Consider the following 16,136-nt stretch of genomic DNA (forward strand, 5'->3'; position numbering starts at 1 on the left):
GCTAACGCTCACTTTCTTCACACACACACACACCTCGAGTGCTCTTGAAAGAGTTACCTAGTCGTCTAGGCTGTCCAGCAGAAGCCAGAGCCTCTCCTCAGCGTGTCTGTCAAACTTTTGCAGTGACCACAAACACGTAAAGAGGGAGGAAGAGCAGAGGACGAGTCAGATTCTCCTCACCGACACCACAGCTCCTTCTCCGACAACCTGCCGTCCTTCACATGGCACCCTCCTCCGAGAACACCCGCCACCTCGCTTCTCCTTCGTATTATTTTTTCTGCGCGACTTTCCTATCTGCTTGTTATGTCCTCTCTCGGATACTTCCAAAAGCTCCCTCTCTCTCCTCCCTCTCATTCTCGGTCTTACTCCACCCTGTGGGAGTGTGGAAGGAGGCGCAGCGCCGGTGATGTCATGCGAGGAATGCGGCAGATACAAGGCGCAGCAGCGAGGGGAGGAGCGGGAGTTCTCAAGAGTGGCTTTCTAATCATAAAATAACGTTGATTTTTGTGTCATTTGAGTGGCTCACTGGTGGTTTTTTTTTTCTTTTTGTGGATTCATTTAAATCTGGTGACGTGCTCCTGTGTTGTGTTGACGCGGCGCTCCAGCCCCAGTGGGAGGGGCCAGGAGAACCATGCATGTTGGGTCATGTGAACGAGCACGGAGCAACCTGTGGAGCGACAAAAATGTACAGTGCATGGGCGTGCGACCGAGCGCCGGGCTGTTATTTTCAAAACGTGGACTCTGCCGCTCGGCCTTTAATGAACCGCGCGTTGCAATCTAAACACAAAGCACAGACGCGCGTGAGTCACTCTCCGGCCGTCCCCACTAAACCTCCACATTCTTCCACGGTGACGGGGGTGAATCCTGGTTCACCTCCGCAAACAATCACTGCGTCGTACACAGTTTCCAGAAACGCTGCGAAATCATGCGTGCGGTCCCGGTAAGTCAGGAGAAGTGAGATTTTATTTGGGGGGGAGGGGGAGGAAAAATGTTGTATACTCACACTTACCAACTGAAGCACGTCTTCATCTTTTGGCATGATGCAGAGCTCCAGCACACTCTCACTGTGAGGCACACAGAGGGGAGACACACACACAAAAAAAACAACAAAATAAGTGAGGACAGCGAGAGATATGGGTGGAAAATAGACTGGAGGAGGAGGGAAAAAAGTCTTCATTCCTTTAAAAGGACAATTTGAGTGTGAATTCTGCAAAACTCCCATTGAGGGACGCACTAATTGAGATCAGTGTCGGGGTCGGTACCGACATGATGGAGAGGATTGGCTATTAAACAGATGCAACTGATTCACATTGAACTGCGTGATCTTACAGTCTGGAAACAAGAACATTGGTGTCAGACTCGCTTGACGTAGAGGAAAAAAAAAAAGTTGGATTGTGGATCGAGAACAGCAGCAGAAGTTTCATGTCCAGGAGAAGATCCTACATATAATGATAATCATAAAAAACGCAGAATATCATGAAAAAAGTTCATTGTTTTGTCAGTTATTTCTACACTTATAAAGGAAAGGGAAATCATCGGTGGCCAAGTGTTTATGGAAGGTCACTGCCACCAGTTCCCAGTTAATTAAGAAAAGAAAGGGTTAAATTTTGTATTAATTGCCCCAAGAGGAAGGTTTTTTGTTGTTGTTGAAATTATGATCTAAAATGCTAAACAATAAAATACAAAAATGTGTAAACAAATATAAAATATATTTTCCTTACTTTTAAGGAATAAAGCTTTCTATTATATTCTAGTTTTTAAGATTCATGAGATGTCTTAATATAACTTAGTGATTCAAAACATGCCAATGTTTTTCAGGCTGCCAAAGTCCCTTCTGCTGTGTGTGTGTGTGTGTGTGTGTGTGTGTGTGTGTGTGTGTGTGTGTGTGTGTGTGTGTGTGTGTGTGTGTGTGTGTGTGTGTGTGTGTGTGTGTGTGTGTGTGTGTGTGTGTGTGTGTGTGTGTGTGTGTGTGTGTGTATACATTGCTTCAGGGGACGCTTTAACAAAAACTAACACTGCTGACTTTTTTTTTTTTTTTTTTGCTTGTCATGTGTGTGGTGAGCAAACAGAGTGAACCGACACTCTCCGGCAGGCGCAGGGGGGCCGTACCTGTTCTGAATGAGCGCGATCACCTGCGAGTACGTCTTTCCCAAAACGCTCTCCCCGTTCACTTTCACCAGCCGGTCCCCTGCAGAACACAGACGCCACCACATCAAAAAACTGAAAACACGAGAAAGTTCGGTTCTTGACTTCAGCATTCGAAAGTAAGCGTGAACGACTCGCTGTGGTGAAGCAGAGTTAAAGAGGAGCTTAGTTCCCTGAGGCCGGCTTTACAATAGCACACAATGGAGAAAAGACGGTTAGCTTATTGTTTTTAGCAGTTACTTAATGATTCAATGGTCGCTTGTGTCGCGAAGCACAATATATGTATTAACCTTCACAACTTCATTTTTGATAACATGCGATTATTTTGCTGGGAAATGAAGTGTCTGAACCTGAATATATGATCTACGATCCCACCAAACACTTCCTGTAAGCTGAAAAACACACAGGGTGCTCAAACTGTGCCTGTGTGTTTGCATATGCTGGAGTAAGGAAGCGACTTTCTGGATGTGACAGCTCGCCTTACACTCTGCCGGTTTGTGTGTGTGAATGGACTGGGCAGGAAAACAGCTGTGTCACATCCAAATACACCCGAGAAGCTGACTGAAGTCTGTCTTATATCACCGACTTCTTCCTCATTAGGCCTGGTATTTCTATCGAAGACACAAAAATATGTTTTCCTTTCCTGCCTGGGGGGGGGGGGGGGGTGCCTCTCCGCCTCGTTCAGAATACTTTACATCGACTTGCTTGCGCGGGATCGTGTGACCTGAACTCTTCGCCACAGATTTGCAATGCAAATTGTGATGTTTCCTGCTCCTGCAGCACACGAAGGCTTTACCTGTGCACAAGCCCGCCTGGTGGGCCGGACCTTTGTCCCTGACGTTCTTCACAAATATGGTGTCCATCGGCTCCAGTCGACCTTTCTCACACCCTGAATTAAGAAACACCACAGAAGAAGAAGAGCACAGATCAAGAACACGCTGTACGCTTGAATTGCAAAAGCGCTGAACTGTGAGATCAGATGCGCATATATTCTGGAGAATTCGCTTCGAGCGATGAACGTCTTTTATTTCGGGTACTGTGACTAAAACCTATAATCCCGTTGTCATGCAAGTGTGTAAATAAGGAGCCTCCAACCCTGCAGCTACATGTGGTTTCCTGTGTGGATAAACATATATATATATATATATATTTTATTTTTAATCTTGTTTGCTGGTTTCAAAGGGAATCTTTTCTTTTGCATTTCAAAGTGACAAATGTGTGATGAAAGTAAAATAACGATTGATACGTTTGTCAAATGAAATACATCATCCTAATATGTTACCAGTCTGTAATACATATGTCAATAAGAGATGAACAAAACATAAAAGGTTGAAGGTGCTAAACAGCTAAAACACAAGTTACTACTTCTAGTTTTTGTTTTTCATAAATAGGTGAACAAAATACGATCGTATGGACTGCAGGATGAAATCATTTTTCATTTCCATTCATCCGAATGCGAGGGAATTGCCCTGCTGTAGTTGTAGTGCTGCACAGTGTCCTGTAGGTGGCGCAGGGGGGCTGCAGTGTGGAGGTAAGGGGAGGGAGCTGCAGGAGGTCCCGACTCATTACATCACCGTGGGATCCCTCTGTAGTGAGGTTTAATGTGGCGCTGTGATTAAAGAGACAATGGAGACAACTCACCCTTCCCGTTCCCGTTCTCCTCGTCCTGCAGAGACACAAAGAGACAGAGACACCATTCAGACTCCTGCCACGACCGCTGAGACCAAACTATTTTACAAAACGCTTTCAAAGGAGTCGATACGCGTCGCACGCATCTTATGGTGCACATTTCGAAAGCAATCGATTCGATTTGTACATTGGTTGAGCGATGTTTGAAACACCAATAAGAAATATTCCTGTGGTGTTTAAATGCTTCTTTATTTTTGCTGTTTGAGACAAAACCCTTTGAAATGTCCATTTATAGACATGGAACCAGCATACCAGCCACACTGCTTCTTTATTTGCCTCATGCTCTCACTTCAGAGCCATAACCGTTGTTGTTTCCACAATCATGACCCGGGTGCACCACAATAGACGTTTTGTGAACAAAAGTTGAAGGTCCCCCCCCCCGATGTTATTGGAGTATTTTGAGATAAATGACAGAATATCCCTGCTTATTTGACTAATTTCAGTCTGCGCAGAGCTGATCCGGGGGGGTTTGTTTTCTTTATGAAGCCACTTTGGCTGCAGGTGAGCAACGCTGCACTCCATCCCGCTTGAAAAAGCAGAGTTTTACCCACAAATCTCAACTAATTTGTTCCCGTGATCCTTTTCAAAACAAACACGCAGAAGCGAACCCCGACGTCCCGGAGCATTACCGCGGCGGAGGACGTGTTGACGTTTGTGTCACCGGCACAAACTGTTACAAGCGTTTCCTCCAGATGAAAGAAACCTGTTTTGCTTTCTTTTTTTTCTTTTTTCTTTTATTATGAGAGGGCAACTCCTGCGCAGAGGCCAACTTTCAGGTTCCACCGTCTGGAGGCACTCGTGACCTCATGCAAACACGCGCAGACGCGAACACAGCCAGCGTTGAGATTTGATAGCTGTGGATTGTCTATACACACACACACACACACACACACAGACACACACACCACGCTGAGTGGGCAGTTTGGAGTTCGAGGCACAGTGGGCTGACTGCTGTCCGGCTTTATGCCGCGCTGAGTGGGCTCATTCCAGGATCTGCAGACAATGCCGGGGGCTTTAGAGGCAGAGAAAGGGCAGCAGCCAACCTCAGAATAGACCTGAGGGCAGGGGGACACCTAAAAAAAAAAAAAACGGTCCGCCATGTCTCACCACGGCCCACACCAAGGAGGCCCGAAGAGGACGGGCACCAGACTCGCTCATGTTCGCCTGCAACACTCAGCATTTTCTGCAGACAGCCGTGACGTCGGTTTTCCGAAATCAAGTGTATATATAGGACGTACCACATTGCAGCGGTCTTTAAAGTCTCATTTTGCTCGATGCGTGAGCAGATTCAGAACATGTCAGCGAGTCGATGCTGCTCACAAACTCGGCCCTGTTTTGCGAGCCGGTTCTTCACGTGTCGTCTCAGTGCAGCAGACTTTCCACTTCCTCGTCTCCAATTTCATCTTTGTTCAGTTCTTGTTTTCGCGATACACAGCAGTGGTAAAATTTTAACCAATACCCCCCCCACCAATATGACAATTAGACATTATTGGTGAACTATATTAGGTTTGTGTCCATCAGCCACCTGAACAATTTATTACTCTGTAATAATAAAAACTGCAAAATACGATGCATCATAAGAAACGTATGTACGTATGAAGAATACATTTGTAGTATAAAATGTCAACATTTAACCATCTTCTAGCAAAATTCATATACTTTAAAGCAATTCAGAGACAATATTTACCCTCGAATGCATTATTTTGCTAACATCCGACATGTGCAATGTGCTTACCTCTCATGAGTGATATTACTGAGTATGCAGGGGCGTGTAACTGCAAACAAATGGGTTCTATGTGTTTCTCTAATCTGTGTAATCGAGTATGAAACGGTCCTGTCGCACTTAATATAAACTTATTACTTTCACTACAACACTGCAGGAATAAAATCAGTTCTAAAAATGTGGTTAGGGTTAGAGTAGTTTAACTTATTTATTTCATTTAATTATAAAAAACAATGTTCACTGTGGAGAACGCTGTGTCACGTGGTTGCATATGAAGGAAGGTGAGCGAAGGACGCATTTCGATGTCTGATGAGTTTGTAATGTGAGAAGACAAAAGATGTCTCTGTTGGTGTCGCACACAAGAAACAATATGCATACTTTGCTTTAAAAAAAAAAAAAAAAAGGAAGTGAAAAGTGTTTCCAGGACCTGCAGACGCCAGTGAGTTCTGATAATTGGACTGGACGAGGGTCATTCGGGAGACGACCGCGGAGGCGCTTCAGATAAGAACAGAGGGCTCTGTGAGTCCAATTGTCCTAAAAAACATCATGTGACCCTCGTCTTCTCCGAAACGGAGGAGACAGTAGCAGCGCCGGGGCCAAGGTCCAGCAGTGAGCCTATTGTCCGAGCGCGGCCTGGTACGGCCGGCCTGCCAGCGAGTGGTACCAGGCTAACACAACAGATCTCATTCAATCTGCGCCGCTATCTGCAGCTGCCGGACGGTGGGGCGCTAAGAAAATAATAGCGGCCTTGTTCCGTGTGGCTCACCCCACCCCGGCCTCCAGATCCCTCAATTTCACATCTGGAGATGCTTGCACCCACCCCACCCCACACACCTCCGAGAGATAAACGGCCACTTAAAGGGAACAGAAGGGATTTTACACTTTCCTAAATGAGAGACAATGTGTCTGTCCAACTCTTGTGTCCGTCTTCCTTCATTAAGACCCTGAAGGGCTTTTCTTGGTTCAGCCTGTGGTCTTCGGTCGGCTAAGCTCGTTTGCTCCTTTTGTCTTTGCGTTCACTTTTGCCCGGCTCAACCTCTCTGACCCTCAGCTGTAGTATGATTAGCTTTAGCTCCCAGCTCAAATTAGCTCAGTCCTGAGTTCAGCAAGCTCAACGGAAGCTTTGGAGAACCCTTTTAAACGCCCGCGCCGATGAAATGGAAACTACACGCCAGAACCAGTTCTGTGCGTGGGGGGACGGTCCATTTGGTGGGTTTAATTTTGCCACGCGTATTGCGTGTGTATTATCACAGCTTTTCATTGTCTCTTTATAACTATTATAAGTCAATAACAATTATAAAACACATCCATGGTTTTAGTATCATGTGGTGATATGGATTCTTTAAGACACCCAAGTGAGACGGTTAGACTATTATAGTTGAGTTGTTATTTTAAGACCGACGTCTTGAAATATTCTTTATCGACAAAGTTTCGATATAATCCAATTTCTGCTTTATGAAGCGGTAAGTTGATGCGCCTCGGTTTTTTACAACCTTGGACTTTTCTGAGCTTCAGCTTCACATAGCGCCGCGTCTCACCTTGAGGTTGGTGTGCAGGGCCGACTCTGGAGGGTAAACGATGAAGTGGCGTAACGTGAAACCGAAACCCTGGGAGTTCTTATGGAGGACCAGCGTCCGGGGACCCTTCCAGCCCACGCTGACCCCCTCCCTTCCCGGCCGGGTCGCCATCGGCGGCCGAGGGTTGTCACTGCTTGAGGAGAGACCATCCCTCCGCCCCTTAGCCTGCAGACACAAGGAGGGGGGGGAAAAAAAAAAGGTGTAATAAAACAGTAATATTGAGAAACACCATTCCGCTGACATTTATGAGGCATGAAATCCACAGCACAGCAATCCAAAAAGAGATGATCACATTCACAGAAGTAGCCATGCGGGAACAAATTCGGAAAACTACTGAAATGATGTTTTCCTGTCAAAAGCAACAACACTGAAGACACATTTTAGTCTCCCCCTTCATCAATGGCCCTGAAAGCAGCTCATCGGCCATCACTGATGACGGTGGGGGGGACGGGGGGGGGGGGGGGGGGGGGGGTACGGTGGGGGAGAATACGGGTCCATTTCCAGCCGCTCTCTAAATATCTCCTTCCCACTGCTGAGTAAATAAGCCTGGTGAACTCAGCTGACGGACACACGTGAGAACTGTCACCCTCATGTTGCCCCGACGACCCACATCTGTCAGTCAAACACGATCACCTGACCAAACACACACACACACGCAAGAGGCACGGTTACGCCCCGCAAAGCCTCCATCGGACAAATCAACAAGTGTATTAATGTGAACCTACGTGAAGGTCGCTGAACACCTTCGTACTGAACGCAGCACAGTGTGATGTACTAATTCAAATGTTGGGATGGAACAAGTGTGCTTGTATCTGCAGAAAGTCCACAACATTTTCAAGTTGGTAATATTAAAAAGTCAACCCACCTTTCGGCATGTCATCACCAGATGGATTTATGTAGATTTTATGGCTGTGGGATTGTTTTATTATATAAAAAAGTCCCCTGCTCCTTTTTTCCAAGATAACCTCAACTCAAAATGTCTTTAAATGAATTAAAATCCTCACACGAGCATCGTTTTTAAAGACGTGCGGTTTGGATGTCACGAGAGCTACAAGCCAATATAATCACATGAAACCTGGAGGGTTGAGTTTAATCAAACCACATCAGACGGGGGAGCTCAATGAAAACGTGTACTTGAAGTGTACATAAGTCGGACTGATTCATGCAAAACACCAAGAAGCCCCGTCCCTGAGCAGCGCACGTCGGCTGGCGGGGGCCTTCTCGCATTTCTGGAAGTTTGTTTCCAGTGTGGGAAATTGTTTGTGTTTTTATGTTGTCGTGTCAGAGGTGAACATGTCTAGACGGCAATATCAACCACCCGTCTGTAACACACACCCCACGTTCCACTTCCCGTCACCCTTTGTGCACGCAAACACTCGGCGGACATTGAACGCTTGCACACACACACACACACACACACACACACACACACACACACACACACACACACACACACACACACACACACACACACACACACACACACTTGACCCAGCGGGTTGACTTCCGGTCACACAACAACAGGAAGCGGCAGGCTGGGAGACGGAAGCGGCCCGGGGAAGCGTCGGGGGGGGGGGGGGGATGACGAGGCTCGTGGGGAGGTTAGTCTCCGTCGCGGAGGTGCTTCCACTCCTCTCGTCCGTCTCCCTCCTTCCTCTCTCCTCCTCCCTTCCACCTCCTCTTCCTCTCTCGCCACATGGATCCGTGCCACGGCACCAAGAATAGGTCGCTCTCCTCATGAAATATATTTAAGTGGACTCACTGTGTAAAGGTAAGTGAAGGCCAGGGGACGACTTTCAAACGTGAGTTAGTGACCTAAAGGATGCCGAGTCCAACCAGACGGATCAATGAAACTGAAGCTCCTTTTGGGACTGGTTCAAGTGAGACGACACATTTTCTTCGATTCGTCACCCGCTCCCATTTTACAACCAGGATTCAGACCTGTCGTGCCAGACTGAAGGCCAGGAGTCAACCCGACGCCCCACCAGGAGGGACACACACAGTACGACACTGTACTTCCCTGGAGATTTGAAAAAATATATACGGAAATTAACACCACGGCAAAATGCTATCAGATCTTTTTGGGTTTAACGATCATTAGAAAGAGGCTGCACATGTTGGTGTCGTGGTTTGCACTGACGCAACCAGAACATTCCAAACAAGGTGTGTGTGTCAGTGTGTCTTACTTTCTCGAGGTGGTTTGGCTCTATGTTGAATAAAACTTCAATAAGGACGGATTGATGCATACATTTGACAGAAGAAAATATCTTTTTCATGCCTGTGACAATTTTTTTTTAATATATTTCAAATTTTTTCAGCGATATAGTTCCATGTATATGAATTGGCAGAGCAAATTTGTCCGAAATATGTTTTTTAAAAAAAAGGAAAGACCTTGCAGTGTACTGGAGGAAAGTCTGACTATACTCTTCGCTAATTCGGCCGATTTTCCACTGACTGAAAGAGTGTATTTGGGGAGTCTATATTTTAAAGACTAAGATGCATAAATCTTTGTGATACTAATCTTTAGTCTGGCATGACTAAACAATGTAAAGTAAACCCCTGCTATTTTCTCAAAAGAGGCACGGAGCGGAACCCATTATGCGGCAGGAGGCCTGCATAAAGAATTTGCGTGAGGAAAGGAAAGGAGTGTCTTATTAAAATGATAAAGGGAAAGACAAAAAAGCTGTGAGAGAGGGAGCGGGCGGGAGGAGAGGAAGAAAGAAAAAGAGGAAATGAAAAAGCAAAGGGGAGAAAAGGAGGAAGAGATGGAGTGAATTCCACAGAGGGAGCGGTTTGGTTTGGACAAGTTGAAACACACACTGCAGCTGGAGGAGAGTGAATGAGAGGAGAAGGACGAGGAGGACGGGAAGGAGAAGGAGGAGGAGTATCGGGCCCCGGCGAGGGGACAGGCTCCAGCATGCCGGTTTCGACCGCATGGCCCCTCCCGGCGCTGGGAATACCAAACCCTGTGATTACCCAAAACACACAGGGTCTGACTGGGTCTCCGAGCCGGGACCGTTTCCCACTCGGCTGCTCGGGACCTTCTGTCCAGTCTGCCGTCCACCTTCCCTCCTCCCCCACGAGAAGCCAGATAAACACCCCTCATGTGAGCTGCCACCTCGTCTGCCACTTCTGAAAACAACAGAGAGCGAGAGAGAGAGAGAGAGAGAGAGAGAGAGAAAAAGAAGTTGCTGACAGGCCCTGGCCTCCTCAGGACAGGACCGCCACTTTAGGCAACAAGGCAATTGGAATTTTTTTCCCTGTGGTTTTCACTGTAATCCTCACTTCCCATGTACACTGGAGACGTAGACGGGAGGAAAACTGTGCTCTTGCTTCGCTTGGAAAATAGAAGACATTTGGTATTTCTTGCTGTTCTACTATAAATCTGAAATGCTTAAAGCCTCTTTTTTCTCTCTCTCTATGGTCCAGAAAACCTGCCTGCTGAAGCTACTTACAATAACAAAACAGCCCCTGCGCGCCATTTAGATAATACAGAGCCCTGAGGGATCCCATCATTGTCACCTGAAGAGTTTGTCACTTGAACGTACAAGGAAGCTTCACTGGAGACAATTGAATCTGCTGCACGGTGCCTTGTAACGCAGCTTCCTGTTCTGAGTGGGTGTTCAGTGGGTTAAGTGGTGCAGTTTGACAGCGCACACACACACACACACACACACGCACACACACGCAGCAGAAATCGCTTCCCTCTGGATATTTCTCCTTCTGACTTCAATTAAGGCGCCTATAATTAAAATGCACGTCTGAGACGACGGAGGGAGAGAGCGTGTCTCGACTGAAGTGTGCTTTTCTCGTATTGGTTGAAAACAGTTGCCTCCACTCGGGGGTCCGGAGGGAATCCTTTTCCTAGAGCGAGTTACTACTTTTAATCGTTTGAGAACAAATTAAAATAAAGGGGTGGGTGGTAGTAAATAGCAAATATTGAAATGATTAAAAACAAGCTTTAGTTTTTAAAATGAACTCTGCCCAGTTAATTTTCATGACTTTATGAAGGTGTTATCAGATATTTCAAAGGAAAAGCATCCTGACTGGCTGACCATTCCACACTATACAAAAAACTTCTGGTAAAATTTAAACAGCAGCTTTGTTCTGGATAAAAACAAAAAACTAAATCTAAGAATACATGGTGTCACTCATACAGTAGTAATTATTCATTGTGTTTCTAGTGGGCTTTCCTGTACAGAACAATACTGCGAAACACACACACACACACACCCACACCCACACACACACACACACACACACACACACACACACACACACACACACACACACACACACACACACACTTCCTGCCAGTCCATCCAGAGGTAAAGCAGCACAGAGGAATGCGGTGTCGGTTGGGGAGCCGGGCTCCTGCTAACACCCCAGCAGGACAGAACAATAATGCTCTTTTAAACAGCTGAGAGCTGCAACCTGTTTGAAAAGTGGAGCTTTACTGCCGTTACAAATGCTGACGGCTCTTTAATCCCGATAGCCGTCTGTGTCCTGCCGCCCTGGAGCCCGCGCAGCAGCCAGGAGGGACGGGGACGCTGGGAAAACCTCCCCCCCCCCCCCCCCCCCCCCCCCCATCAGTCCCGTCCTGATCTGGTCCCGCTGGGACTCACCGGCCACTCGGAGGGAGCGATCCCCCGCAGGTCCAGAGGCATCCTTCGTCTCCTGAGAGAGACGCATGTCCGAATATCGGTAGTGGAACCCCCCCCCCCCCCCCCACCACCGAAAACAAAAAAACTAAAAACAGTTTTCCTTTAACAATCCTGAGGCAGGTTGAAAATGAGAGTAGCACAAGTGCACACAGTGTACATCCTTCTGTAATTTACATAACAAGATGTTTATGAGCATGTGCGCTTTTGTGTGTGTGTGTGTGTGTGTGTGTGTGTGTGTGTGTGTGTGTGTGTGTGTGTGTGTGTGTGTGTGTGTGTGTGTGTGTGTGTGTGTGTGTGTGTGTGCATGCACATCTCTGTCAATATGAATTTGGTATGTATGCTCAAAAACCAGTCTGACCCCATTGTTGGCTTAACCAGGCCGGCAGGTGATGACGAAATGTCAGTTAAACAGGGTTTACAGCATATCGTACTTTCCCTTTGTCTAACTGAAACGATCTCGCCGCCAGTCACGATGAGCTTCGCATCCTATTTTTGATTGCGCCTCCTGAAGCTTTCCCGAAGGAGCGACAGTTGGAGAATCGCTCTTACAGCATGACTCGGTGGCCCAGTGGGCAGAGTGGGCATGTGGCACACAGTCAACATATGATTAACCTGCCCGGGGACTTTTTTTTTTATGCTTCCTTTTCGAGCCACCTTGTGGCTGCTTTTAGCTTCAAAAAAAAAGGACAGCAAATTGCATTTTGATCATTTTCCAACAATTATCCATATTATGACATTTATAAACGTGTTTACTTTGACTCTGTTGTCAAATTGTCTTTACAAGCTGAGGGTGTTTTACCCGGCTCGCGTAACAAATATGTATATTTCATCCACGTTGCAACAAACAAATTGCAATCAGACGCAGAGATAAAGCGATAAAGGGCATATTTCAGCGTGGCACGGTCACCAGCAGACGGTAACAACTAGGTGGAACCGCTTTTCCTCCTTGCTTGGAGTGAAATCATCTCCGGCGCCTCTCTGCTAAAATGCTAAATGTGTACAGTGTGTGTTTGTCCCAGCTGTGTCCATTACGACTACTCCTCCTCCTCTTCCTCCCCCCCCTCCAAACATTCCTGATCGTGGCATTTCTTAACTGTGTCAACGGATCATGGGTGGGAGTGGGGGGATGGAACCAACTGGAGGGGGGGGGGGGGGGAGAAAAATAGGGTAAATAATGTTCCACATGAATGCCAACGCAGTGAAAATGACATCATGTGTTGAAGCAATGCCCTAAATTCTGAGGGCATTTCAGAGAAGGGGGGGTGGGAAAAGGTGGTGGGGATGCACAATCGCACAGCTTGCAGCCTCCACAGCGCCTTGCTAAAAGTGGCACTTCAGCCGCCTCAGTCATCTGTCCATTGCCACAAAGTAGACGCTTCGGCTAAGAAAGGTGAAGGGTCAATATCGCACGAGCAAAAAACTACAGAAAGCTGCACAGAGAAGTGTAAATATAATATTTTATATACCGGTATTTCCCCAACTGGGGTCTTTGAAGAAAACGCTGACTTTCTTCAATCTACATGAGATCTGGGAAAAATGTGTATTGATTTTATTTCGATGTTTTTAAATGTTTGTGAGAGTAGTTGAGTCTGGTAGTGCTTTAGCAGAATAGGAGGTTGTAAAGGAGGTCTGCAGCCTCTATAATAATGTGGGAGCCACTTCATTGGAGGTTGTATCAACCTCAGTCACATTAAACGCACATTTACAGTGATTTAAAGTGCTTAAATGTAAGCAAGTCTCATGATAGGCATGTTTAAATGTCAGTGTTAAGTTTTTATAGTTAAGACAGTCATGGAATTGTCACAAATATCCTTCAATCACAACGTCAAACCAACTTCAAAGAGCTGAAGCACGCAAACACTCACAACAAGCCAGACGCGGAATCCTGACAGAATAAACAAGTTCATAACAAATTCTTCACAATATTAACTCTCTGTTGATATAAACCACTTCAACCATCGAGAAATTGTCTAAAATTCCTCGGTACGTTGTCGCGTCAGAGTTTTCCACAAAGTGTAAACGACATGTGCCTCAAAGAACCACAAGTATGCACCTGAAAGGTGAAAGAATCAGTCAACCTGTCAGCCGAGCGGTTAACAACCTCTTAACAATGGCTACAGTCACCTCGCTGACACCAACCACTCACGACTAATTGCATGCTCCACTTTCGGGAGTTTGTTCTGCTGATATCAAAGCGCGTGACGGTAATTCTGCGGAACCGCAAACATCTCCATGGCCACCGAACAATACGTGTGAATCAAATTACTGAGTGAAATGCAGGGGGGACAAGCTGCTTATGTCAATCACGATGTCGTGTCAGAGATCCGAGAAACGATGAAGCAGCTCGATTTATGAGTTCATTGATGCGTCGTCGAGAAAAATGGGAAACGGAACATTGGACTTTTCTGTGTCCGATACAAACCGTCCAAAGATGTGAAAGTGTGTGACTGATGGATCGGTGACCTGTCTGAGGTGTCGCTAAACTTCACCTGGTGTCAGTCATCATTTTCTTTGCTAATTCTTAGATGCTCTCACTATTAGGTCGTTTGTATGGGTGTTGGCTCATATTGATTTCCTACCTGTGTGATTTAAGTCCTGAGCAGTCATTTCAAACTCAGGTTTAGGTTTAAGGTTGGACGATTCAGAATAAGGATTGGGAGAATTGCCTGGGAAGCCGATACTGTAAATACAAGGGCAATGCCCTGGCTCTGCAGCTCTCTGTTATATTACTATAATACATTATAACTCTGTGATTTTCTTGTTTTAGTTCTAGATTTGTGTGTTACTAACTTGGATCCAGTGGACAGATGATCCAGATCCCCGTCCCCCTGTGATTCCAGCCCATTGTTATAGGTTTACTTTTATAAAATTATCTGTATCCTATTTACATATCCTCCAATCAAACAATCGGCATCAATGAATGACTCTATCATGTAACAGCAGAAACTAACTGATGCCTCTCGTCAAAGCCTCCCTATCCGGTCACTTGATGGTTGACCTCTTCTTACCCTGGGCTGGTGAAAGCTCTGGGTGTGCCCAATGGGCATGACGGAAGGCGTAGGGGGCAGCGGCGGGCCGGTGGTCCCACGGAGCACCGCCAGCCAAATGCAGCGAGGTTCAGGGGAGCTGCAGTCCACCCCCACCGGGTTCTGGAAGCTCCAGTCAGACCCGGCCGGAGCAGGGCACGGGAGCATAGCAGCGGGCATCGGTTGGCCGAGTCTCTTCACATCCACATCGCTCGCCGCCAAGCGTGGGCCGCTCGCACACCCGGGCGGCAGGAAAAGTCACAGACGGACGCAGAAATGTAGACAACCTCTGTCAGACCAAGAGAGGGTGGCTGGTTTTGAGCTGCAAAGTTTCCGTCACGGGGATCCCCCCGGGTCAGGTCTCTCAGGAACTCCTCGACTGCCGACTCTGGTCCATTGCTGTCAGAAAAAAAGTTTAATCCCACAAGTTCCACATCACCGCCGGCCACTCCTGACCTCCAGCGGGTCTGCAGGGTTTCGCCCAGAGGGAGCAGGAGGCAGACTCCTGGACAGCAGATGGAGGCGTGTGTCTGTGCGCCTTGCAGAGATTGAAGGTAGGTCTGGTTTCACTACGGACACACACGGAGACGTCCGTCCTGTCGGTGTCCAGTGATGTTCCGCATACAAAGACACTCTGTCCACCCCCAAAACATACACTGCAACCCCAGAGGAATGATCCTCTCTCTCGCTCTCTCTCTTACCCTCTCTCTCTCTCTGTCTCTTACCCTCTCTCTCTCTCTCTCTCTCTGTCTCCGACTGGTCGCTCTCTCTCTCTCTCTCTCTCTCTCTCCTTCAGTCCTCCTTCTACACCTCTAATGCCAGATGAATCTCTTCATCTCACTCTCAAGCTCCGACTGTCTTCTATCGCGGCGAGCATCGGCTATTCCATCCCTCTCTGCCCTAAGTCCCTCCTTCCCTCTTGTGCTTTCTCTTTCTTTCTTGTTTATGTTACTCAATCCAAAACCATCACTCATTCCTCGCACGCCAACCGGTCCGACTGACAAACAACTCTTGTACAGTGAGGTGTGATCCAAAAAAAACCTCCCGGGGCATCAGTGAAGAGGGTGCGGGTCTCCAGCAGCCAGTGGTCCGGGTGAGGAGAGCTGGCGTAGGGTTTGACGCTGATGGGTTAAATCCGGTGTGGGTCCCTCGGTTGTGGAAGATGAAGAGGAAGCCCGGTGGTGGCTTGCGCACGTGTGCTGCATATGTGTGTGTGTGAGAGTGTGTGAGCGACACAATCACAGTGACAAAGCTATGATCCCGGGTGCTAAACTTCACAAAAAGCCAGCCCTCCCTCCACTGCCTGCCCTCC

General features: G+C 47.1%; 1 protein-coding gene across 8 annotated transcripts in view; it reads right to left on the bottom strand.

The window, feature by feature from the left end:
- The window catches only part of arhgap23a (Rho GTPase activating protein 23a), a 71,494-nt gene that overhangs the window by 20,334 nt on the left and 35,024 nt on the right, over positions 1 to 16,136 (bottom strand). For 4 of the 8 annotated variants that reach the window (XM_080511306.1, XM_080511304.1, XM_080511302.1 and 1 more), the window contains exons 1-6: positions 14,807 to 15,606; positions 7,096 to 7,299; positions 3,787 to 3,811; positions 2,942 to 3,034; positions 2,110 to 2,188; positions 1,004 to 1,064 (exon numbers count right to left, since the gene is read on the bottom strand). In XM_080511306.1, the coding sequence (XP_080367432.1) occupies positions 1,004 to 1,064; positions 2,110 to 2,188; positions 2,942 to 3,034; positions 3,787 to 3,811; positions 7,096 to 7,299; positions 14,807 to 15,004 (660 nt within the window). In that variant the 5' untranslated portion in view covers positions 15,005 to 15,606. Of the gene's footprint in view, positions 1 to 57; positions 172 to 1,003; positions 1,065 to 2,109; positions 2,189 to 2,941; positions 3,035 to 3,786; positions 3,812 to 7,095; positions 7,300 to 14,806; positions 15,607 to 16,136 lie in introns of those variants that run through there. The other 4 variants (XM_080511305.1, XM_080511303.1, XM_080511301.1 and 1 more) reach the window with 3 other exon arrangements.

Source organism: Blennius ocellaris, assembly GCF_963422515.1.
Source record: "Blennius ocellaris genome assembly, chromosome: 16".
Classification (NCBI taxonomy): Eukaryota; Metazoa; Chordata; class Actinopteri; order Blenniiformes; family Blenniidae; genus Blennius; species Blennius ocellaris.